The sequence below is a fragment of the Netta rufina genome, assembly GCF_964035555.1.
Source record: "Netta rufina genome assembly, chromosome: 2".
NCBI lineage: Eukaryota > Metazoa > Chordata > Aves > Anseriformes > Anatidae > Netta > Netta rufina.
In genome coordinates this window covers 156,372,339-156,397,501 of record NC_140124.1, presented here as the reverse complement: position 1 = coordinate 156,397,501, position 25,163 = coordinate 156,372,339, and the positions used below count along the sequence as shown (strand labels likewise).

At 41.6% G+C, this 25,163-nt stretch overlaps 1 protein-coding gene across 1 annotated transcript in view; it reads left to right on the top strand.

Annotated features, from left to right (window-relative positions):
• LOC311206420 (t-SNARE domain-containing protein 1-like) overlaps positions 1 to 25,163 on the top strand; it is a gene marked incomplete at its 3' end in the record, with an annotated part of 198,959 nt that overhangs the window by 137,555 nt on the left and 36,241 nt on the right. Inside the window, exon 4 of the mRNA XM_084281701.1 lies at positions 2,683 to 2,752. Coding sequence (XP_084137827.1) covers positions 2,683 to 2,752 — 70 coding nt within the window. The remainder of the gene's footprint in view (positions 1 to 2,682; positions 2,753 to 25,163) is intronic.

Sequence of the window (25,163 nt, the reverse complement as noted above, 5' to 3'; positions counted from 1 at the left end):
CATTTCTGTCAGAGCATGGCTTTTAGCTGCCTCTCAGTAAATGCCTTATAAATAAGTAAAATAAATAACACTCGTAAACGGAGCTAGGTTGGCGCATCGTGTCTAAAGGGCTGATCGCTGGAGGATATACTGCAGGAATCAGACCTGTTCTGGCCAGATGGAGAACCTGAGTGCTCTAATGGGTCTCTTCCCTCTCTAATTCCTGTTACTTGCTCATTAATGACTCCCCGTGACAGGCTGGTGCCAGGCACAGTCCCATTACCTTGATCTGAGAGGCTGAGCAAAGGATTTTTCAGCATCCCCCAGGTGTGATAAAGTCTCCGTTGCCATCTAGGGATGGTTTCTCATCCCCCATTGATTTTAAGGATTGCGATGGCGTAGACAAGTGGTGCCAAACTTTCAGTTTATGTAAATCAGTGCAGATCCAACAGCAGTGATCTCTGTGGATGCCTCATCTTGGAAGACTAGCATATGCCTTTTTTAACGTTAAGTGTACAAGGATTTTTAAGTAAGATGTCTGTTCTAGCACCGGCTTCACAGCATCACTCCATCATAACTTGACATTTTGCTTCTTTGATAGCTCAGATGGTCAGAACTGGTAAACTGGGGGGACTTTCTGTATCCACAACAAGAGCCATGCAGATTTCAGTAGAGCTCTTCTTATCCAAAGCAAGGTAGGACTGTCCCAAAATACAAAAAGAGCTCAGTCCCCTGAGATCCAGCTCAAGTTTGCGTCTCAGTTGTGCTATTTCCCAGGTAAAAGCCATATCAAATGCCAACATCTTGTGTGTTCCACAGCACATATCTTGTCCTATAGGGATAACTTACCTTTATGTATATGTGTTAATATGTTACACTGGAGTTAAAATATTAGATCAAATTTTAGGATGGGAACTTAAACCTGAGTCATTTTCTCACCTCACCAACGAGTGCTTTGCTCCTCTCTTGCAATCCTGCCTCATATTCTTCTGCATGCAAGTTTTGAACAGTTTAGTGCAAAAAGAAAACTGCTTCCTCCTCCATTATTCTCTGAAGCAGGCAGCAGCAGAGGTCCATACTGCTCTTGCAAAGAAGCACCCGCCTATCAGATCTGTCTTCCCTCAAGCCTGTGTTCATTTCTAGGAAGAGCTGGCAGAGAGTCCTTCACTTTGGATTGCCTTGGTTTTGCAGCTCAGGTTAGAAAGGTGCTTGGATGCTGTAGCTGCTCTTCTCCCTCCTTGAGCTGCACACATGACGTTAACGTGTTCCTAGAAATTCAACATACAAAGTGCTTCTGCTACCTTAACTCACTCTCTGTTCTCCAAGGACATTCGAGCAAGCATCGTGCTCTGCAGCGCCATGAAGGGCTGCTGGGCCTTGAAGTATTTTTAGTTTTGTCTTAGAAATGGACAATTTCCATGGGAGATTGAGTTGTTAGGATTGAGGAGCAGAATGAGAGAGTATTATCATATCTATGAGATCTTTGCAGGATCAATGCTGTTAAACTAGAGAAGCAAATGGCTATTAGTGAAAACTCTCAATTTATTGCTTAAAACATTGTGCATCCAGCAAAGGATAATAATTTTGAGCTCAAGTGTAGACAGTTCCTTAAGGCTTTATCTTACTGAGCTGCCAAGCTCTGTACTGAGATCTGCTGTTGAGATCTAGCAGCGTAGTAAGCAAGGTGAAAATATGTGGTGATATTCAAGCTTGTTTGAATACCATGTCCAAGCACATGAAGTTGTTTTTGTCTCTTTCTGTGGCTTTTTTGTGTCCACCCACAGAAGCCCAGAAGAAAAGAGGGGATTCAGTTTTGTCTGTCATTGGAAAAAAATAGTTGAGTGATTTGTTCAAAGCTGTAGACCGAGACCAAGACTGTAATCATTAAAACAGGATATCTTAAATTTCAACAGGAATAGCTGAGATATGTTTCTAATATATATATTTTTTCCTTCTTTAAATATTGAAGTGTGGCTGATAACTGGTCATAAGTTTTTTTTACAGCTGGAAGCCTCCTGAGAAAACCCCACGTGTAAACAGAAAGAATCTCATTCATTTAGCATATTTCATTAATGAAGGTCTTGAAGTGTTTTGCATACTTGACATGCTAAGTCCAAATATAATGATCTTCTGTTAATCTGAGAATGAAGATGTGGCAGTGAATACACACAAACCTATATATATTTCTTAAATATGAAGTTATTTTGTATTGCGAAACAAACCATGTTTCCAACTTGGGATCACTTAGGGTAGAACATTCTTCTCTCCTGATGGAAAAGCCCAAGAAGCTCTCCAGCTCGAGCACATGAGATAATCATAGTAAAACATCACACTTTATCTGAGCTAAAAGAAAAGATTTGGACTGTTGAAGTCTTGAACAATGAGTTAGAAGATACTAGAATGGCTGATAAAGTTCAGGCTCTTAATGTCCATTTGGAGCAATTCACAGCTATGCTGTCATGTCCCGTCATGCCACAGCATCTGTGGAATCTCCATTGCTGTATCCTAGGGACCCAATTTATCCATTTTGGGGTAGCGGGCACTGCCTGATGGCCCCTTTGTGTCACAAGGTACCTGTTTAAACACTACTTCATTATGTTGTTTTGAAAGGAAACAAATTAAAAGACAAACAAATGAAAATCCATTATTTTTTATTTGAAAAGGTGTGCTGCTTGTTTATCTTTCTTTCTCTGCTGTTGACAGTGACCTCTCTGGAAAGAAGCCTTCGATCCCTGGGGACCTCAAACGATACTCAAGAGCTGCAGGATGGACTGTGAGTCTCTTTTGAATTGCTACAGATCTCTCTTTGTCCCAGCCTTTTCATTTTTCTCGCCCTTTTTCCTGTCCTTTTTTATAGCTGGACACTTTTTTTGTCAGGCTTACTTCATTTTGCTCCTTTCTGTTGGTGATTAATGATGGTAAGACATGTATTGATCCTATAAAGCTCCGCTTGTGCTGGTTTCAGGTGGCGGAGAATGGTAGGTAGATAACAGAAAATGATGGCCTACAGTGAAAGACCCTTTTTTGTGGTTGTGTATGGGTTGTTTATTTTGTTGTTTTTTGATGTGAAGCCAGACTTGGATGCTTGTGTAGCTCTTTCCTTCCTTCCTTCCTTCCTTCCTTCCTTCCTTCCTTCCTTCCTTCCTTCCTTCCTTCCTTCCTTCCTTCCTTCCTTCCTTCCTTCCTTCCTTCCTTCCTTCCTTCCAGCAAGAAGACATTTTATAGGCAGAAAAGTATGCTGTGGTATTGAAACTTGCATCACAGCATCACATGGTACAGCACAGAGAAGATGAAACTTCAGTTTCACTTGCAATAGATACAGTTCATTAAACTCTCTTCTGGATATGTGTATACACAAACACGCACAGTTAGTTTTCATTGTATGCATGCTAATTAGAGAATTAAAATGGCTTTTCCAAATGTAGCACAATTTATTAAAGCTGCTTCCCTTCATGCAGCCTGCATACAAAAATCAAGTACTTAGGATGTGGTTCTAGTTTTGTATATATGACTGCATTTCCTAGTGAGGTTCAGCTGTGAATGGAAGGGAGAATTTGGTTTCTATTTCTTTATATTGGCATTATTCTCCTTAGAAGTGCCTGATGTGCTTGACTTGCCTTCTCGACGCAGTATAATCTCTCAGACTGGTTTGCAGTCTCTTCCCTCTCTCCATTCCACTGCTTTCATCTGTGCCTCAGATCTGCCCTAATTCACATATACACTGTTTTGCAAACTGGAGGATTAAAAATAGTAATAGTAATAATAGTCAGAAGATTTGGATCTAATTTTAGGAGATTGGAGAGGATGTAAGAGTAAAGAGTCAGCCTGTGGAGATCAATGTAATCAGGAAAGATGTTTACATGTACAAAATTATTTGTAGCATAAACTGCCCTTGTAACTAATGGAGATCTTTTACCAAGGATGGCTTTCGATCACCCAGAGCATCTATTGTGCTTATGCTCCTAAACTACTTCTTTTTTATTTAAGAATCAATTCCTTTGCTCCTCAGAGCGCTTCAAAAACATGGCTAGATAATTTTCTTCTTTCCTGAGCAGTTACATAAATAGATCCATAAGGCACTAATTGCAACGATTATTTTGGATCTTGGAATTATCATTAATTGTCCAGGTAGCTAAATGCAGCATATTTTTATTTTAACCATGCTTCCTTGTCCCTGTCATCAGCCCTAGAATTCCACCAGCTCTATGCTTCCATTATCCTGATCTATAACCTTTCCCCAGGCTTTATAGAAGGTTTCTCTTGATTTCTCCTATTTTCCTTGTTGCGTCTCCAGACTGAACAGTTGCAGGGTGCCCAGCAGAGGAGGATCAGCAGCTGTCTTCCCCTCCATCATCCCATTGTTTTCTCCTGTCTTAAGACTGGTGTGTCCTTCACACTGACCCCATTTCATCGCCAGATGTGTGCGAGCAGCCTTGAATGCTCTGCGTGCATCTCTGCCCATCTCTCATGAGAGCTGCACCAGCAAAAAGCAGCGCGCCATGAATCATGAGAGCCGGCAGGGCTGCGTATATCTCTAAGATCAGGAACAAGCAGAGGGTCAGCTCTTCAGGTGAGACCTTTGGGGCAGCATTTTCCGCTTCCCCAGCTGCAAATCATGGCGTAAACTCTTGCTCCTTTGCCACTCGACCCCTTTCCTTCAAAGGCTGATGCATGCTTCTCCTTGAACATCCTCTAACTTGGAAGACGGATTGAGAGCAACGAGTGAACATTTGGTAGGTTTATAGCCTCGGCTATTAGAAAAATGATAGTGTTTGTGGATATCTAAATAATAAAATCACCACACCTTCTCTTTCATACTAACTAAGTGACTTATTTACCACTTTGCTAAAGGGAGGCTGTCAGGCAGGCGAGGGGGGTCAGAATATTTGAGATCAGGGGTTCATGGTGAGAAATGTTCCTGCCACGAAGGACGTTTAGTATCCATAATCTGTGCACTGCAGTAGTGTTTGCTTATCTTGCTGCAGGATCCTGCTAAAAACAATACATGAAGCCAAGCTGCCTGACTTTTAAAAAGTCTTCCAGACTTTCCACCTGTTACGCACAGGACTCATAAGGGCATCAGAGGGACGCTGATTCAGATGAGGGAAGACTTCTCACTGTCAACCCGGGCTCTTCCCTTTGCTGAAATGCCTTCTCTCCCTTTGATAGCTGAGTCATTTGGGATAAGGACTGCACCTGTGGCAAGTGAATTTGGGACGAGTTCATCCCAAACAGAGTGCCAGTTCTAGACAGTGAGGCAGAGGTGGCTGGTGATGTGTGAGCAGGGTATATGTGAGATCCAGCAGTCAGAAACCTTGGTCAGAGCTCATCCCAGAGCCAGCTCTAATACTTGTGTGTGACATGCTTGGAGCTGGAAGGAGAAAATGCAAGGAAAGTGAAATGTAAATGCCCATAAGAAGCTCTAGATGGAGTCGGCTGAATGCAACTGACCCCGGATTAATTGGGAAAGGAGCAGGAGCAAAAGGAAGAAGGATGCATGGAGCTCGGGTGAGGAGCTAGGGTCATTAGGCAATGCTGACAGCTTTTTCCAGTGATACATGTCTGCAAACTACTTGTTAAGTACTGATCCCATGCAAGAAAAATGTATATATATATATATTTTTTTTTTGTAACCATTGGTTTAATAATCCAAGCTCCCAAGCAATTTATCTCCCTCCTTGGTCCCAGGGTGTGGGATTCAGGAGATTCCCTGATGTTAGGCACTGACGGTAACTTAATTTGGGCAAAATAAAATGAAGTGCCCGGATAAATCACTGTCTCAAAGAGACAGTCCACAGGCTGCAGGGAGGATAAGGCTTCCCCATGTACCACTGGATATTCTTCCTAGGAAAAATATGAGTTAAGAAAAAATGTAAAAATATAAAGTTGGCTTTTATTATTATTATTACACACATATATATATTTAGAAGGAAAGTTTGCAAGCATCATTTGATGGATATCTTGAAGCTACAGGATTGAGCTGTTAGTGGCAGGACGGGTCTGTGAGTCCCTTTATTGCAGGCTGGTTGACCATGACATTATTGCATACTTTCCAAACCAGGCTTCCTGGATGGCTTACACACAAGTATATCCTCTCATTCAACACTTACCCTTAGCTTAACTTATTTCAGGGCAAGGTCAATATGATGCTGTATTGAATTACAGTCGTACCCCCCTTTTATAAGTGATGGGCTGGAGCCAATGACTCCTCATGCTGCAGCATTTTTTGGTTCCTTTACCAGTCACCACCAGGAGAATTTGCCTGTTCAGTGAAGAGATGTGAAGAGGATATTTTTGGTGCTTTTAGCACTGATGAGTTTTTTGAATGTGTCCATGCTACAAAATGTGTTGATTTCTCCTGATTTGAAGAAAAAAAAATAAAAATTGGCTTCCACCTCCTTTTCCTGATTGTTTTTTTTTTTCCTTTTTTTCTTCCTTTTTTTTTTTTCCAATTTGCAGATGATAGAAATATGCAGATATGTTTCTCTGCAGCTGAGGGAGGACTCAGCTTTACATCTGTACACTGCATGAAAATAAGCGTCCTATTCTTGTAGAAGTGAACTGGCAATAGTCAGTCCTCTCTGTTACAAATCCCTCCCAGTCCCCTGGAAAAATCAGACACCCTGACACTACAAGATTGCTATCAGAGAACCCATAAGGACACAGATCCTCCTGTATTTGAGACCTGATTAAGAAAATTCCTATGGCCACAGCCTGATTGTCACATCTAAGCAGTATTAGTGGATATATACCCATGAAGCAGTCACTGTCTGCAGAACACTGACAAAGTGCATGCTTTTTGATGTATAATACTTTAATGATTTTATTAGGGCTATGCAGCAGAACTGATTACGGTGCAGTACTGCAAAGGAGATTCAAAGTATTTGCTGAACGGGAAGCTCAGTTTGAGATCCGAGCTGCTCAGGGGTGAGACAAGGGCAATGGGCCTGAAAGGGGCAAAAAGTGCAGCTTTTGGATCACTGATTGTACTGTCTTTTGGCCAAATAGTAACCTCAGGAGGCACCTGTTTTTCCCAGGAATGCAAATTAAGCCAAAATTCATATAAGGTTTGCCATATTCTTTGCTGGGAGTAGAGGAATTCCATCTTCCTGTCCATTCCCCGGTAAGTTTGCCACATCACTGGGAGAATTTGCAGGGGTAAATAAAAGCATTTAATCAGTTTATCTCATCATTACACGTTTGTGAAATCAAGCGATGCCTCTGGGGAACCACTGCCCCTATGATGTATGCAGGGTGCCCGTTTGGGTTGCTTTCAGGAAGAGAAGTGCCTCTGTGCCAGCCTGAAGCCTGTCTGAGCAACAAGAATTAATTAAAGAATGACAATGAGCACTTCAGTCCACTCCAGCTCACTCAGCAGTGTTTTGCTGGATTTATGAAAGTGTTTTGAAAACACTTTGGCATTCGGGACACGGTTGTTAAGTCTGTGGTGTATTGGATTCAGCTGTGGCTGTTGATGACATCTTCATGTCACCTTCATTACGGATAAGGCACCTGCAGGTAGGTGTCTACGTGGGCTTGGCCAAGGGCATCTGTCAAGATTCAAGTCATCGCAGTAAAGTAGAGGACCCTTGAGGCTACTGAGATGTTCCAGGGTGTCTGAGACACGTGTGGGACTGGCAGGTTTAGCACAGGACTTGCTGTTCATTTGCTTCTGAAATAACATCCGTGGGCCTGGTGGAACCCTAGGACATCTCAAGTGACACCAGGTGTCCCCCTGAACCAAATGGGAGAATCACCACTGCTAGTTCACCTTCTAGGTGATTGATTAAGAAAATTCAGATTCATCCCACCTAATTGATATTATAGGAAGAAGCGTGGTAACCCTGGCTTTTCTGGGGAGCTGTGGGGTCATTTGTACCTCAGGGGGACTGAAATGCCCTTCGGACATGCCAAGCTTTCTTTGTGTGTACTCCAGGGAGGCTGAATGGTTGTCCTCATCAGTAGGAGCCTCACCGTCCTCCAGGGAAGGCAGATGTATCCACACCCCTTGGGTTTTCTGAATTGTCTAAAAACACTAAAGGTTTGTTTCTCAGTTCATTTTATCATTTATGCTTATTGTTTCTTTCTTCTTTCTTACCCATACGTTTGATAAGTTGGAGGTATAGCTTAAAAATAATAAAAAAAATCAAAAAAAAAAAAGAAAATCCACCAAGCTTCTGTTAAGAAGGTTTTAATTCCTGTGGAATGCAGATTCACTTAGAGCAGAAAGATATCTTAAAGACATAATTTACTGAAAGAAGATTTTTTTAAAGTAAATCAGACAGAAGCTTTTAAGTGTCAGCATGTTTAATTAAGGGTAGGATTTAATAATATTTTATATGGTTTTGTTATTCTGCTTGTATAAGCTTAAAAAAAAAAAAGAGATTTCCATAAATATTTTGAAATGTCGTTTTGATTCTGTTAATATGTTAAACCCTTCAAAGTAATACCTTCCCTGTTCAACTCAAAGCAGTCGGATTAACTTTATCTATCCTCCATTTATCGCTGTTGGCATCAATTTCTGACATGAAAACCTTCTAGGTTTGGCAGTAAAAATGGGTTGCCAGATTGCAAAATTTGCATTTAACTGTATAATACACTTGCTGTATTAATAGTTGTATTTATGTGACAGATCTCACCCTTAAGAATCCCAAAGCTCCAGATATGACATCTCTGTGATAAACTGCAAAAGCTGGTGACAAACTGCAGAACTCTCCAATGATGATAAATTCATCTCCTTTTGACCACCTTCTCTGCTTAGAGAGGTCCTTCGCATGCCTGAGCAGCCTCTAATGGTCACTACAAATCAATCTGTCAGAGAAAAGTTTTCCTTTTCAGTGTTTTCCTCTCCAATTGTCCTTGCCAAAGGTCTGAGATGGGCAGAAATCCTAGCCAAAGCAGTATCTTCCTGTGTCAAGATATCAGCCTCTGGAAATAAGCTGTGAATTTTAGGCCATGAGGTGATGGAGCGATGCTTAGTTATTTGTGGCAAGTAGTGAGTGCTCCAGGAGGTATAAGCAAGAGAACAGAGATCAAAGGCATGTAGAGAATAACCAAACCTCTGCTCTTGAAGGTCTTCTACTGCTGTTACTTGTCATGTTGACTTTTTGTCTCACGTCTTGGCTTGTGATTTTTGATCTCTCCTTGTTGTCATGGTCAGTCATGGAGATGAGACCATGGGCGCCTGGTCACTGTTGGTGCCTCCACAAGTAAAACTGGATGAATGACACGACCCAGAGGGTGCTGGTCAGTGGTGGGAAGTCTAGTTGGAGGCTTGTAATGAGCAGAGTACCCCAGTGGTCAATTCTGGGCATTTAACATCTTCATTAACCATTAGAGTGCACCCTCAGTAAAGGAGTGGCTGACACACCAGAAGGCCATGCTGCCATCTAGATGGACCTCAACAGGCTGGAGGTGGGCTGGCAAGAACCTTGTGGAGTTCAATAGGAAGCAATGTGGGGTCTTTTACCTGGGGAGAAGACACCCCAGGCATCAAGACATGCTGGAGGCCACCCAGGACCAGGTGGGCCCAGAGGTCCCTTTTAACCTCAACCAGTCTGTGACCCAGTACCCAGTGACAAATGGATTGCACGGCAGCCCCAGCCTTCCCACCTATCTTTGCTCCCACATCATTTGCAGAATTGCCCTTTAGCTTTAGATCCAGTTGGTTGAAGACCAGGGATGTCAGATTTGGGAGCTGATGAACAGGACAAATTACACAGTTACACAGAGTGAGCACAGGCCCATGCACACTCAAGGAAATAGGGTCTGCAATAATGTCCCAGGGTCTTCATGCTTTTCAGATCATAGATCTTGGTAAATGGAGAGATGCCTTTCGTATCCTGCCAGTGACTAGATGCTGTAAAAATCAGTGTTCTCCCCTCCCCCAAAAAACCCTTTTGATTCAGTGCCTAAGGAGAAAAGAAAAGAGTACACCCCCAATTTGGAAGCCAAGCACATTGTCAAGCAAGTTCTGTACTCGTAGCAAGAAAATTCGACACTAGCAGAAGCGAAGCTGGATATTGCTGTGTGTAAAAATACTGTCGTGCTTGGTCTTTTTATAAATTTATTCTAAGATGCTTATCTGGAAAATGCTGAATTCACAGTGATGTTATTTGTGTTTGTGGGTGACAGCAGAAGGAATAAATAAATAGAATAAAACTCTCCCTCTTTTTTCAGCACTTAGACCACCATGCTAATAGCGGTACTTTTGGTAATTTTGAAGAAGCATTTCTGAGCTTATTCAACACAAAAATATGCAGATCTTCCCTCCTATTATTAGCCAAAATGCTTCTTCTAAATTTTGATTTTATTTTGCTTTCTATTCTCATATTAGAAACGAAATGTGCCATTTGAATAGATTAAATATTGGCATTTTGAGTCAACAGTTTGAAATCCACCCCCCAAAAAAATTATATATTAAACTTAAAATATTTTGCCTCTTTCTTCTCTCAGAGTTAGAGATAGAGAAAGACAAGTTTTCCTCCTGCTCAGCTTGCAGAGGGCAAATAATTTGTTATTTGGGTTGAAATATCCACAGGCGGAAAGTTTATCTTATGACATGAGATCCTGGTTGGAGTGACTTGCCTCTGGATTCGTTAGCATAAGTTTTGTAAACTTTCAGAGACCAAAATAAGAATCCTGAGGCAGAGAGCAGGGCTGGCTGCATGTTTATGGTAAGTTTTTATGCCTATAGTTACACATTCAGCAGTGCAGCTCATATTGATTGACTGGGGGACCTGTGGGATGAAGTTCGTTTAATAATTCATGTATGCAGGCACGGAGTGTGCCATTGTTAGGGCTGAGCATCCAGCTTGCCGCAGAGTCCTTCAGGGGTCTGGCACACTAATCCAAACATGCTAATGTTTAGTGAAATACTTCTATTGGCTTTGTGTAAGGTCTCATTTATTCCCCAAGTCTTATGCTAGCTGTAAAGCCAGGAGCGGCGATCCTGTCAGCAGGAATGACGTTTGTTGTGATCCGTGGCTTTGGCTGATCTTTCAGTCGTACTTCTGGAGGCTATCTGTTGAAGCAATTAGCATCCTCGAACGTTTGCTGACGTGGGGGGAAAAATGAAAAATAAAGTCCAATTTTAGACAAAACTAAGGGGGCCTGCCGAGCTTTTTCTTGCTGGAGAAGTCACTCTGGCTCTCTAACATCACTGCATTTTTTCAGCACAGTGCTCAAATGGCTGAGCCCTTCTATACCATGCTTATGCCAAGGCCATGATAAACCTTCTGCACAGAGATGTTCATCTTCCCACCACCTGAGGCACCACCAGGGGTTAATCAGATCCTTGGGCAATTTGTGTGGACAAGAGATGTTTTAACTGAGTAAGAAGATGGTTTTCAGCAAGAAACACTTCCACAGAGTGCTAACGTGAGATGGAGGAATTCCCATTGGATTACTGGGTCTAATCTTCTGGCCCTAACTTGTTTTCTTTTTTTTTTAGGGAAAAAAATTCTTCACTGCAAGGGTTGTGAAGTACTGGAACAGGCTGCCCAGGGAAGTAGTTGAGTCACCATCCCTGGAGGTCTTCAGAAAGCATGGAGATGGAGAGCTTAGGAACATGGATTAATGGTGGACTTGGCAATGCTAGGTTAAATGTTGAAGCAGATGATTCTAAAGGTCTTTTCCAACCTAAATGATTCTGTGATTCTATGATTCTGTACGTAGAACTATGTAAACCAGATGAGGATGCTCTTTGGGAAAATGTTTTGGAGGCAGAGAAGTGAATAATGTCAGATAAAAACCACAAAGAAAAGAGTAGAGAACCTGTGGCTGACTTAAAGAAATTATAATTTTAGTATAGATTTTACTGGTTGTTGGTAATGTTACAGTTTCGGGAATTTACTGTGTGGCTTAGGAGATTTATTCCAGAAAATGCTCGTGATCAGCCGTGGATCCACAGCCTCATCTTGACTAACCATGGTGAAGGTCAAGTGTCTGACAAACGTGCATTTTATGTTGAAGAAAGACAATCCTCAGAGGGATTATATGTGTTTACCAGAACATTTTATATCACTGTCTCCTTATATTCTCTCTCCCAGTGTTCACAAAACGCAGACACAATTTGTACATGAAGAGCTTGCCTCTTCGCATCCTGTGATCTTCATGCATTCACTCTTGCAGAATAATGAATAAGTAATGTCATGCTTCTTTCCTGGATTGCAGTGTCACACAACAGGAATCCTCCTTCTGGATTTACGACGATGAAGGAAACAAATCTTAGTTCCCTAGTACACGTCCATAGGGGTTAAACTGGCAGTGGAGGAATTTAAGAGTTATTTTTTTAATAGCAATACAGTAAATAAGTGCAGAAGGTTAAAATTGTACAGCTGGTCCCCTACACTGCACAACAGCAAACAGTTAATAAAGTTTGAGTGTTTGAGTACCAGGAGTGCTGTGGACTTGGTCCCATGGCAACAACCACCTTAGGAAAGGTGCAGACAAAGAGAGCAAACTTGTACAAGCATTCAAAAGGTAAAGCATTCAGTAAGGCTTTTGTTTCAGCTGCATTTTTTCTTTTCTTTCTCAGGCTGCAAGAAATGTTAACCCTGTGTACCAAAGGCTGGTCTAACACCCTGTTTGTTTATTGTCTTGGAAATGTGTTTATTGTGTTAAAAATGAAAAGATCCTCCTTTTTTGGAGAGATCTCTTGCCTTGAGAGGGGGTGGTTGTGGCTGGAGTCCAGTGTTCCTTCTTGGAGGAAAATCCTAGGGTGGAGGGAAGTGCAAGCATAACTTGGAAAGAAGGAGCAGCAGCTTTTGTTTCTTGTGCTGACCCCTGCTGAACTCTGGTGCAAAATGGAAAACCCTGGATATGGCCAAAAATAGCATGTAGCTGATCAAGGCTGTCTTTTAAGCTTGTATTTAACTTCTGGATGCCTTTTAGAGTGTGGATTTATGCAGGACTTCAGAGGAAGCTGGTTGGGATGGTTGAATAAAGATGTAAAAGGAATGGGTCAAGGCAGGTTACCAAAATTTTGATCCCCACAAATGGTGCTGCAGGATGGGGAGAGGTAAGGTGGTGTTCCTTGCTCAGGTGAACCTTCACTAGGGGAAGGACGGAGATGAGAGCAGAAACAGTTTTGATCTGCAGATGACAGTGCAAGCTCAGCTGGGCAAGAAGTTGGGGTTGTGTGGTAGAGAGCAGTGCTGATGTAGGCTGGGCAGTGTTAAAAGTATTGTCTGTAGATGGAATCCCAAGAACTGGAAGAGCTTCACAGAATCAGTGCTTTGAGAGCTTCCTGCTTCTGTTCAGGATTGTGGCTCTTTTCCCATGTGAAGCTTTAAGTGCACTTGTTTCTTTTCAATATAATTACCCAGTAACAAAGTTTGATGCCTGACATTTTTGTTGTGGCTTTAGGGTACTGCACATGATTGCAGTTGTGTTATACTATGGCAAGGTTAGAGATAAAACCATCTCAGCTGGTTAAACTGGTGGTGATGGGTCATTTCTGCACGTGGACCATTTAACTAAGCTAGCAGATTGCAAATGGGATTTAATAGGGGTTAGTATTAGCTGCTGAGGCATTCGGGTAAGGTGGGCAAAACAGCTGAGTTATTTGCCAAAAAGCAGGTTACAGCAGCAAGTTGACAGGAGCTTTAGATTATAGTGTTGATAAAGCCCCTCAACCTTTCCTGCTTGATTCGCAACTGGAGAAGAATGAAAATCCAGCTATGTCACATTGTCTGAAGAACAGAAATGAAAGAAAGTAAGATTATTGAATTGCTGAGCATGGCAAATTCCCCCAAGCCCTGCAGAATAATGTATTTCAGCCATGCTGTACAGTTTATAAAGGTCAGTTTGCACTTCAATTACAAATCTAGGTTTAGAGCTTTTAAAGGACACGGGGAAAAAAAATAGTGATTTTTTTTTCTTTTGTGATTACCTCTTGAAATGCTGATAATATTTCAGAATCATTTGTAAAAGATTCGCAGTACTATAGCAACAGGCATTTTAAAAGCCTCCGTTGAAATGCTGAAAATCTAGCTCCTAGTTTTATTTCTCCATTTTGCAGATGGACAAAATAAGCCCTGTGAATTTTTAAGGTTTTTCAGTGAATTAATCAAAAGTTGGGAAGCAATCTTGTGTGGAAGATTCAGTTGAATAGCAAACCAGGTTTAATTAAAAAGAACCCACAATTTTTCTCTCCTTTTCCCCCCTATCCTTTTTACTACCATCCTGGCTGTTAATCTTCTTTATTGAATATGATTTCACTCAGTTGGGAGCGCAGGGTCTTTACGTCCTGGTTAAATTTAGAGTTGACTGGGATGACAAGAGAAAAAGGTTTCAGGCAAGGAGGAAATGACCAGAAAAAGGAATAACCTTTTTCCTCTGTATATATATGATTGGAATAGGACAAGAAGTGTTAGTTTTAAATAGGTGTGTAGATGCCTGTGCGTTTTACCTTACCACGGATGGCAGCCATCCCATAGCTCTGTAAATATCTCTTCTTGTTCTTGGCTATGCCTGAGTGACCACATCACTAACAAGCCATGAAGAGAGCAAGCTGGGTCACGGGGTAAAGGTTACTACGCTACAGGACCAGACCATGCTAATTATGGCACTGAGAAGTGATTTTGAGTGGGTCCAGTTAAATTATTGCATTTCTCAGGCTTGCAGAGGGAGATTTTTTCCTCTAGCACCAGCTGAGGAAAGCTCCCTCCCTTGACATAAGTGCTGCAGTCTACTTTATGTGTGTCTTGGTTCAACCAATTATACCTGAGAGATGGACAATTAAAAAAGCATCTGTTTTTACAGCGAGAGCAGCCTGCCTCTGGCATTTTAGTTACCATAGTGGTTTTCTACATAGAGGAGGAAGATAAGGGAGGGAAAATGGGGTTGGAAGGAAACAAAAAAAAAAAAAAGAAGAAGAAAATTTTGAATATGCTCTAATAAAAAAACTATCAGCTGCACATGTACCTTCTGAACTTCCAGGCTTGCTGGATCCTTTCATGGAGATGATGGGCTTCAGGACCACTGTGATTTTCCCTGCTTTTCCTTTTAGGAAATGTCGTATGGCTCATTGCTGAAAGAGGAGAGAGAAGCCAAGAGATGTAGGACAATATTTGTCATGTGTTTTCAAGTATCCAAGCCACTGCTGGGGGCTGGCACATGAAACAGCTCGATGCCATGGTCTGAAAGTCAACTATGAACAAAACCCTATGGCCAAATCCACGTTTTTAAATAGCACAGCTCTTCCTGCTGTGGTTTCTTCTGTATAAACAGTCATGGGATTTGGGGTACACCTGGGTAACGTCACCTTCCCAAGCAGGAGTTTCCATGCACTCCAAGCTGGGAGAATTTGGGAGATGAGGTATAATGCCACCACCTGGTAATCCCAGCCATATCCATATAACCATGGCCACTCCATTGCAAGTCAGTGCTGCAGGTCCGTGTCAGATACGTGCTCTTTGGTGTGTCTTATTTGCAGCCTAGGTAATGTCAGCTGTATTTCACCCTCATTTTTATGAAGCCACTGGGGCTCCATTTCTTTCTGCTCAAGCAGCATAAACAACAAGCATTAGTTTAACATTTAATTACGATTGTGTTCCAATAATATACCTATATATAAATTGTGCATGTAAGTGTACATTTATATCGTATCTATGCACGGTGTGTAGACACCCATACATAATGATGTAAAATATCAAAGCTATATAAAGCTATAGATAATATAAAGCTATAATCTTTTTGTGTTGTGTTTTCAATGTCTTGTGTGTTGAGGTGAGGTCATACAGACATATGAATTGGTGCTGGGAAGGAGATAAGATGAAAGAGATTTGGGATTTGGGGCTTACATTAAGCTATGTCCCTCTTCATCAGCAGTGGTTTAAGGGACACAGATTTGCAGCCAATGGTACTGTTAAAGTACCTGATCCTGTTCCAGTAGTTTCTGCCACTGCTGACAAGGTTTCCTTCTGCTCCATCCTGCAACAAACTGGTAATATATATGAGGATAAGTACAGAGATCTCTTTATGTAGATAGCCATGATATATGGTCATAGGTTCATACACCTCCTCTTCCATTTCAAATATGTAAAAATTATAAAATATTAAATATACCAGGATTGGAATCTTCTCTCATCTAAGACTGCTGACCCTCTTTTCTCTCTGTTGTTTAGAAATGAGATGAGTATGCACAGTGCTCTTCTCACACTTGTCAACTGGCAAGATGATGGATAAAGAGAAGAAAAGAAGTGCTCATGCTTGTCAGTGATGCTTATATACCACTAAAAGCAAAACACATTATATTTGCTTGTGAAGATACTCCTTAATCCAGCTGCTAGATCACAGAGTGATTGTGCAGCTCTTAGAAAGCCAGAGCACCTCTTATTGCAGTCGTCCTGATTTTCTTTTTTTTTTTTTGCAGAAAGTACATTTTCCCCAGCCTGGTCAGAGCAATTTTACCAATCCACCCATCCAAAAAACACAAATAAACCCAGATATGCACCTGCTTCCCTCACTGTATTCAGCGGGGGCTGCGGGATGGGGAGAGCTGGAAAGAGCTAGTTTATGCATGAGCTGCCGTGCCTGCTCAGCAGAAGGAGGTTGTTCCTGCGTAGATGGGTAGGGTGACTGAAAAGTGCACCTTGGTGGCCTGCTTTGCTAATCTCTTCCCTCAGTATTTCGCAGTACTCACAGTGAACGACAAGTACCCCCAAGCAAAGTAATTTATTGCTGTGTAATTGCATGGAGCGGCGAGTGTGCTGCTTTTGTATAGAGGTTTGAGGCACACGGGGGATTTTTGTCTTAGACTGCATACAAATTGATTTTTTTTTTTCTAGATTTGGGGGGGGGGATATGGTCAAGTTGAAGATACAAGTCTCTGTTGGCTAACTTACTTTTTCTAAGGCACTGAGAGAGTGCTTAGCATTGATTGGGGGCAGAGAAAAAAACAATGGAAATAAAGACATGGCCCAGAGAGCCTGTCCTCTCTTGTTTAGTACAGGATGCTCTGAATGTTTCACCAGATTTGATGCTTTTAATGTTTGTTAGTACCTTAGTAGGAGTACTTACAGGGTCTGGTAGGTATAATATGCCCTAATACCATTTATAATATACCCTAATACCATTAGGATGTAGCAACTTACTCTTCCCAGCCCTTCCAAAAAAAAAAAAAAAAGGAAGAGAATGACCGTATGCAAGCTTACTAGCTTTGTACTTTGGTCTGAGTTGTCCAAGTGCCTTATCTGAGAATATTGGCACAGAAAGAAGACTCACCTGAGTCTCCCATGAGGGGTTCTGCAGTTTTTGATGTGATATTCCTCTATGAGGTTTCTCTGTATAAGCAGTGTCTTATTAATATTAGTATGAGCTGTTGGACCTATCAAGAAAACGTGGTGGCTTAATAAATGATGATGCAGGCAGCATTTTATTCATAAATGATGGAGCGGATGGAGGCACAAAAAGGGGAGTAGGAGATGAAGGAGGCATTAAATCTGGCATTTGTAGAGTGGGAAAATCATCAATGTGAGGGGGAGCTGGAACATGATGGACTATTTATTGTGAGAGAGGAGAGATTTATGACGAGTATATGAACGGCTCACTGTTTTCCCCATCACCTCCTGTTTTCATGGAAGAATAGAGTTTCTTGCTGAAATCAAAGTTTGCCTAAGCAAGAACAAAACACTCTTCAGAGCAACCAGGAAAAATAAATAACATCAGTAAAGAACCTCGTATTACATTTTAAACTACCCTTGGCACAGTGTAAGATGATTGTAAAATTGCAAAGATGCCTAGAAAACACAAACTCTGAATAATTCCTGGATGAAATGAAGAACAGGATTGACTTCAAAAGAATATTATACATAATAAAATTGAATAAAATACAGAAAGCTGACTCGGTCCTTTCATATGTACCTACAAGCATTCATGTTTGCTTTCTCCGTGCCTCTTTTCACTCCCCCATAAATTGGCTTAACAGGAATTATTCCTTTTCTTCACCATCTCTCTTGCCTTATGTAGATAAAATGGCTCAACTTTTTGCAGCCCAGCACCTTCCTCCTATGCAGATGCAGTCCTTCTCTGATCCATCTGCCTTATCATTTGCATCGTATGCATCATTATCTATTATGGTTGTGAATTTTCTGTAGGTTCTTGTGCACTCTTTTTGATAATCTTCTGACCCAAGGATTTAATATAGCCACATATTAATGATTTCTTAATTAAATGCAGATTGAAATGATGCCTTAGTTCCCCGTGACCACTCATGACTAGTTTTATAAATGGTTCACTTAGCTAAAGCTTTAAAATGTGATCAAAGCATATGCATAAAAGTAGTGTCTGTTCACTGGCTTTTATGGGGTTTGGATATGTCCATTTGTATGGATTAATAAGGTTGTTCTGTATTTAAAAAGGTACTGCTCAGTATGTAAGTGTCTAAGAGTTTGGGAAGGATATACTACTTGTAACAAGTTGTATTTTTTCTTCAAGCCTTTTTTTTTTTTTTAGGACTGAAGTCATTTTTAATCCAATTTACTTGTCACAGCTGTGATTACTCAATACGGGAAACAACAACAGACAGATTATTTTTAATCCTTTTTTAATCATTTTCCCTTCTTTAGTTTTGTGCTGTTAATACATGGCTGCAGAGCCCGAGCTGTGTGTACTGTAGCACGTTTAATTCTGACTTTTGAAATCTAGATTGGTGAGAATAAGCACAAACAAACAAACAGAAATGCAGTCCCTTCTGTTTGCCTATGAAGCCTGCAATCTGGCCTCAAGGCCATCCTGATCCCTGTTTTATTCAGCAGGAAGATGTTAAGCAAAAAAATATTGTCCTGTACCTCTAACCACTGGAAAGGGGTCCTGCAGCAGTTCCTCTCTGAAATCTCTTGAACCCAATTCTTCAGTGCATTTTGTATATTCCAAAATTACTTTATTATTATCACAGAACTGTCAAATCATTCAGGTTGGAAAGGACCTTCATGATCATCAAGACCTATCATGGTGTGGTGGTTTTACCCAGATGGGCAGCTGAGCTCCACCTCAGCTGCTCTCTCACTCCTCTTCCTCAAAGGGAAGGGAGAAGAAAATACGGTGGAAAGGGCTCAAGGGTTAAGATAAGGACAGGGAGATCACTTAACAATTATCATCATGGGCAAAACAGACAGCATAGGGCCGCTGCCTCCTCCAGGCCACATCCACCTGCTCCACCGGGGGCTCCTCCACCCATGGGGGGGCTGCAGTGTGGAGATCTGCTCCATGGGTGCAGGGGGACAGCCTGCTTCACCAGGGGCCTCTCCACAGGCCGCAGGGGAACTGCTGCTGCGTGCCTGGAGCACCTTCTGCCCTCCTGCTGCACTCACCTTGGAGCTGCAGGGATGGTTTTCAATCCTGTCTCCCAGCTGCCATTGCCCAGACGTTTTTATTTTCCCTCTTTCTTAACTCTGCTCTCCCAGAGGCACAAGCAATTTCGCTTATTGGCTCGGCTCTGGCCAGCAGCAGGTCGCTTTGGAAGTGGCTGGAGCTGGCTCTGCTCTGACATTGGGCAGCAGCTGGGCTCTGCTCACAGAGGCCACTCCTGCAGCCTCCACTACCCAAACCTTGCCATGTAAACCCAGTACACATGGGGACAATTTATAACAATCATTAATGTCTTAGAATGATACAGAGCAAAAAGACTGATTCAATATGTCCTCACCTTCCTTCTTGCTGTTAAGTTTTCTTGGAGAGAAATGAAGAAGCCCTAAACCATACATGTTCCTAACAAAGCTCGTGACACCAATACTGAGCCAAGCTTCAAGGTTTCAGACCTGTTGAAACCTTGTTTATTAAAGATATAGATGCAAGGGTCCAATTTGTCCAATTTGCTAGAGCTATTCACTCCCCGAGTACCTCAACAAGGGGAAAAGAGGAATGCATGGGTAAAAGAAGATGTGTGAAACCTGTTCTCTCTCTGCTTGTTCCCAGTCACCAGAACTAAACTCTTTGCTTTCCGAGTAGAAAACATTCCCATGTATTCAGTAGTATTATTGTAAATTAGCTAAGAAAGGCCTCCTTTGCCCTGTTCTGCACAGCTTTACATGGCTGAGATGCCGCAGGAGGGAGTTTGGTGCGTGCTGCCACACACTCCAGCAGCGATGTGCGTGGTGGGTGTGCAGCGCTCCTTAATGCGGTAATTAGGGAATGCCTGATTTAAACACACTACAAAGGGCCTGCTGTCATTTATTTACTTGTTTATTCTGGGGCTTTATTCGTTTGTTTGCTTTGAAAAATAACTAGTTTTAAATGTGCACAGCAAAGAGCCTCTGGCTGCAGTCCCTTGGGGTGTCCCTGCCCAGCGTGGGTCCCTGCTATTCCTCAGATTAAGAAAATAAAAATAAAAATAAAAATAAAAATAAAAATAAAAATAAAAATAAAAATAAAAATAAAAATAAAAATAAAATAAATCAAAACACATCCAAACTTCGCTTACTGAGAGTTCTGTTATGTAAATGTATATAAAAAAAAAAAAAAAGAGAGAGAGAAAAGAAAAGAAAAACACATGCTTAAGTGGAGATAGATTATATACTAACACAGCAACAAATATTCTGTACAAATGGATTGGATTTAGCCTTCAACCTGGTGAAGCGACCAGGTTTAAATTTGATCTTTGACTTGAGTCCTTGGCTAAAGCCTGTGTTTCCAGGTGAAATATTGCAAGTGAAGTTCCAAGCCTAAAATAATTCACCACTACCTAAGCACTTGGTTGTGGCACCTACCTAAATTTATCTCTGTCCTACCTTCATTGCAGTGATGTCCAAGCTCCTGGTATTTATTACAGTTTTAGTCAGCAGTCCTTTGAATATCAAAATATGGCATGTAAAACTCCTACAATGTTTACTTCATTGGGACAGCAGCTGTGCTAGAAACAATTGTAGTAATAATAAGAATGAGAAAAGATTGCTGGGAGGTATTTTAGTCACTGTCAGAGTCAGTATTTTATTTTCAGAACAGGCTTGTGTCTCTCAGGTAAGCACAACAGCTGTAGTCTAGGGACCAAAGGATGTAGCAGAATAGATCAAGCCCTTTGAGCTGCATGGAAATGTGCCCTTAATGTCCCCCTGTGGCCCTCACCTTGCAGTAAACCAAGACTGTGCATTTCGTTACACCCCCAAACTTTGTTAGTGTAAAGGGAGCACACCATCTTTATGGAACCATGGAGTTTTTATGAGTCCAGTTACGGCTGTAACAGTCTGATTGTCCTAATTTACCTAACAGTCTGAATGTCCTAAGTTACCTAATTACTACAGAAAGGTTCATTAATAATGCAGTTATAGTTGTTATTACTGTTAATTTTGTCTTGTTAGTTCCCAGCTATTTAGTGTTTCTGTTCTCTTTTTTCTCTCTAAAGCTGATTTTATTGATTGATTTTATTGATTATTGGTTGACAAAGTTGCATGACCATTGACGGAGCATCATGATTTGTATTTACAAACTAGTATGTCTGGTACCATCTCATGTCTGCACTCCTCCATATCTTGTTTTACCCTAGTTTTAAATAGACTGTTCTACCAACAGAGAATAGCTACTTGTAATTACTAAACTAACATTCAACCAGAACAAATTTGTGCAGTTGCCATTGTCTAGAAAATTGTTATCGCAGCTAACATTAGCTCAGATGAAGTCTGAGAGTGAAGGTCAGTATAATAAATGGCTCTGTGTTATGCCCAGTCCTTCCAGATTTGGGAAATGATTTTCAAATGGGGAATGAATGACGCTGTATGACCAATATCTCCTGCTAATGAGAATGTGTTTTGTCAGAACCAGGCATTAGAGCTCTCTGAAGGGACAATGCTTTTGACACAACTAGAATGTAGCTCCATTTTCCCTGGTTATTCATTACATCTGAGGGCAAGAAACAAATGGTACTTGCTATTCAGTATATGGTGCAAGAAGCTAAAATGTCTTCTATGGCTTCTTTTACTGTCAAAAATACCTTCTTCTTCACGTGGGCTTAAATTAGCTTGGCACATTATGTGTGTTCCTGAACAAAGAGCAGGTTCTGCACTAGAGAAAAACCATTGAGAACTCAAGTTGTTTAATTAAGGCTGAAAATGGATTCTCCTTTGGCATGGAAGCAGTGCTCACCCTGTTAGATTACAAATTATTTCCACTAAAAATAAATATATTAAATGGCAACAGAGCATTTTAGCTTTTTAGCTTTTCCACGCAAGGATTCCCCTCATCCTCTTTGTTCTCTTTTCTGTGTGCCAGGTGGATCCATATAGGACCTTACTCTACTTTAGTGATAAAGAAAAGATGAGATATAAACCTTGGTGTAGGTTGAAAAACCTAGCTTAAACTTGACTTATCTGTGCTCAGTTTATGTTTAGGTCATTTCTTTATGAATACGTAGCATCAGGATATCTGACATGTACTTGAGGTGTTGTAGTCAGCCCCATCTGCTCTTGTGCCTGACGTACCAGGATGGTTGCAAAGCCCTGAAGAACCTTCTGTGTCTGCAGCTGGCCTTGCATCAAGCTGAGAGCTTGACCAGATGACCACTAGTGGCCACATCCAACGCAATTCATGATACTTCAGTGTATTCTACAAGAAAGTATCAAATACTGACACTAATACACAAGCTGCATTGGTTTGATGCCAAGTTTTGCTACAGATTTACCCACATGATGTGGATAGGAGGAATTTTAAAATGGTTTGCCCATTTTATCTTGTGCATAGATGAGGACAGTGGTGGCTTTCAGAGGAACTTTGCAAAGGTTTAGTAATTCACGTGAAGAGCCTTGAGTGCAAGTATCTTTTGGCTGACAGGGGCAGCACAGCACAGTTCATGGGTATCAGCCACAGTGGCAAGACCAGGGCACGTTCGTGTGTCTTGATCTTAATGGCAAGGTCTGGAAGGGAGGTCTGGGCTGCCATCTCAGCTGTGACAGCCAGCTGCTGCTTGTGGTGCAGAGACTGGCTTTTCCATCTCCTTAGGCTGGTGGAAGAAAAATGCTGCACATCTTTGGGTTAAAGGTGGCCTTGCCATCATTGTACGCTGGATCATGGTGGATGGTGCTTCCCTGTGATGCTCACACACTTGTTTGTGGAGTATTGAGTCCTATAATTGGAAAAGTCGCAGTGGGTGTGATAGGGGAGTGGACTGTTGGGGGTCTGATTCAAGGCATGGTGTGGTATCTGCAGTGTCTTTGCTGGTTGACTTTATGTTTTATTTTCATTTTTTTCCTTCTGTGAGTCTTCTTGATTTTCCTTTATTTTTCAGTGTTTCTTCCAGTTCCTCAAAATATTTTATTCCTTGATTTACTCCAAAGAATCTTTCAGTGTCCTCCCCTGAGACCTCTGATTGCCTTGACACTGAACTAAACTATTACAAAGTTATTAACCTAACGGGAGTTAGAACACTTTGCCTTTCTCTGCCTGGCAGGATGGTATTCCAACTCTGTATAATTCTCTGCACACGCTGAATCCTAAATTTCATATAAAAATATAATTTGTTAACTAGACTGTCTTTGTCACGTACATTAGACTAATGCTTGGGGATCATTACTTGTCTGAGGATGGTCGGGGCGGTGAAACTACTCAAATCACAGATTGGTAAGAGCCAGCTCCTGACATGTGAATGTTGGGCTGCACCTGAAATAACCTGCACAGGCTGCTCCTGGTGGAGTAAAGTTGGCTTGATTTCAGCAGGGGTGGTGAGCATCCAGCCTTGGAGGATGCACCAAGTGTTCAGAGTGGTGAGTACAGCACCGAAAAATCAACAGGGCTAAAGGAACCAGCCATGCCTGCCTGAACAGCCAGACATTTCCACTTCCAGGGTCCTCATATACCACCCCACCATCTTCAGCTTCCTCCAAGGCTATGATGTTGCAGCCCAGATGAGAGTCCATAAATTTCATGGCTCATTGGAAACACCAAGGTTTTGTGACCTTGGCTGCCTTTCCGAGACCAAATCCGAGGTCCTTGGCACATGTGTGGCTACGACGTGTTGAAGTCCCTGCTCCTTATCTTAGCATCTCCTGCATGGATCGAACATGGGCGAAGGCAGGACCTCAGTGAGTCTGTAGAGTGAGGGGATCCTGCTATCCTTTAGCAAAAAGGCTTTTTTTGTGAAACTTTAAATTAGAGGCAGCTTTTCTCTTTACGTTCATTTTGTAGCATTAAAGGAAAGGAAAAAGGGAAAGAAAAAATAATGTTGTGCGCCTTAGCAGCCTCAATGCTGGGTGTGCAAAGCAAGTCAGAAAAGCAGCATTTTGTGAAGAGCGTGTAGGGGAACCAGATGAGGAGGAAGAGGGCTGTGGTAGGAGACCGAGCTCAGGTTTTGCCTTGTAAAGGCAGATATTTCAGTATCGTGCTGTTCAGCAGGACCTGGTCTAGCTCAGACTGGGTATTTATTAAAGAGTTCATGTTTCTTTCATTGGACAGGCTTGTAGATGGAGTTAGCATCTTTTATTAGACCAAGTGTTAGAGCTGGAAAAATAGATGAGCTTTCTTCAGACATACAAGACCAGTCTTGTAGGCCTAAAGCTTCTTCTAGCGCTATCTTTTTTTGATAAAAGATATTGCCTCTACCTAAAAACGTTGTCTTACATATGTTCTCAGACCAGAACAACAATAGCAAATTACTGCTTGTTACCTTGGGAAAGGATGGAGATTGTCCAGGGTATTCTAGGAGAAAATCTCTTTTTTTTTTTTTTTTTTTTTTTTTCCTGCAAGCTGTGATGGCTGTTGTGTTCCCCGGGTGGGACTGTATTGCAGGATCCCTTTGGGAAACCTCTGCTTGCAAAATGCTGTGTAAATACATCCTTCATATAACATGTGCTGTATAGGGTGGAAAATCTAAGCCAGGTTTTAGATTTTAGAGCCGTGAATATGTCAGCTGAAATACTGCATGGCTGTCTTCTCTGGGACTGGCTGGTGGAAACCAAGAGGAGGAGTAGGATGATGAGTTACCTGGGGACATTGATCATCCGAGGGAGGACAGGAGATTGTCTCATGTTGAGTTGCAGAGGGAAAAAATAACAGCTAATCCTTGCTTTATTGAGCAGAGACAACAGAGGTATGTTTACAGGGAGTGGTGACAAGTATAATAACCAGTTACAGTGCACTCCCAGGTATGAGTCCCTCAGTCTAACGTCACCAGGATATTAACCTGTAGAAGAAATAATAGCAACCATAGGACGTCATTGTGTGAAACACTCTCCATCTTTTTTTCTTTTCTTTTCTTT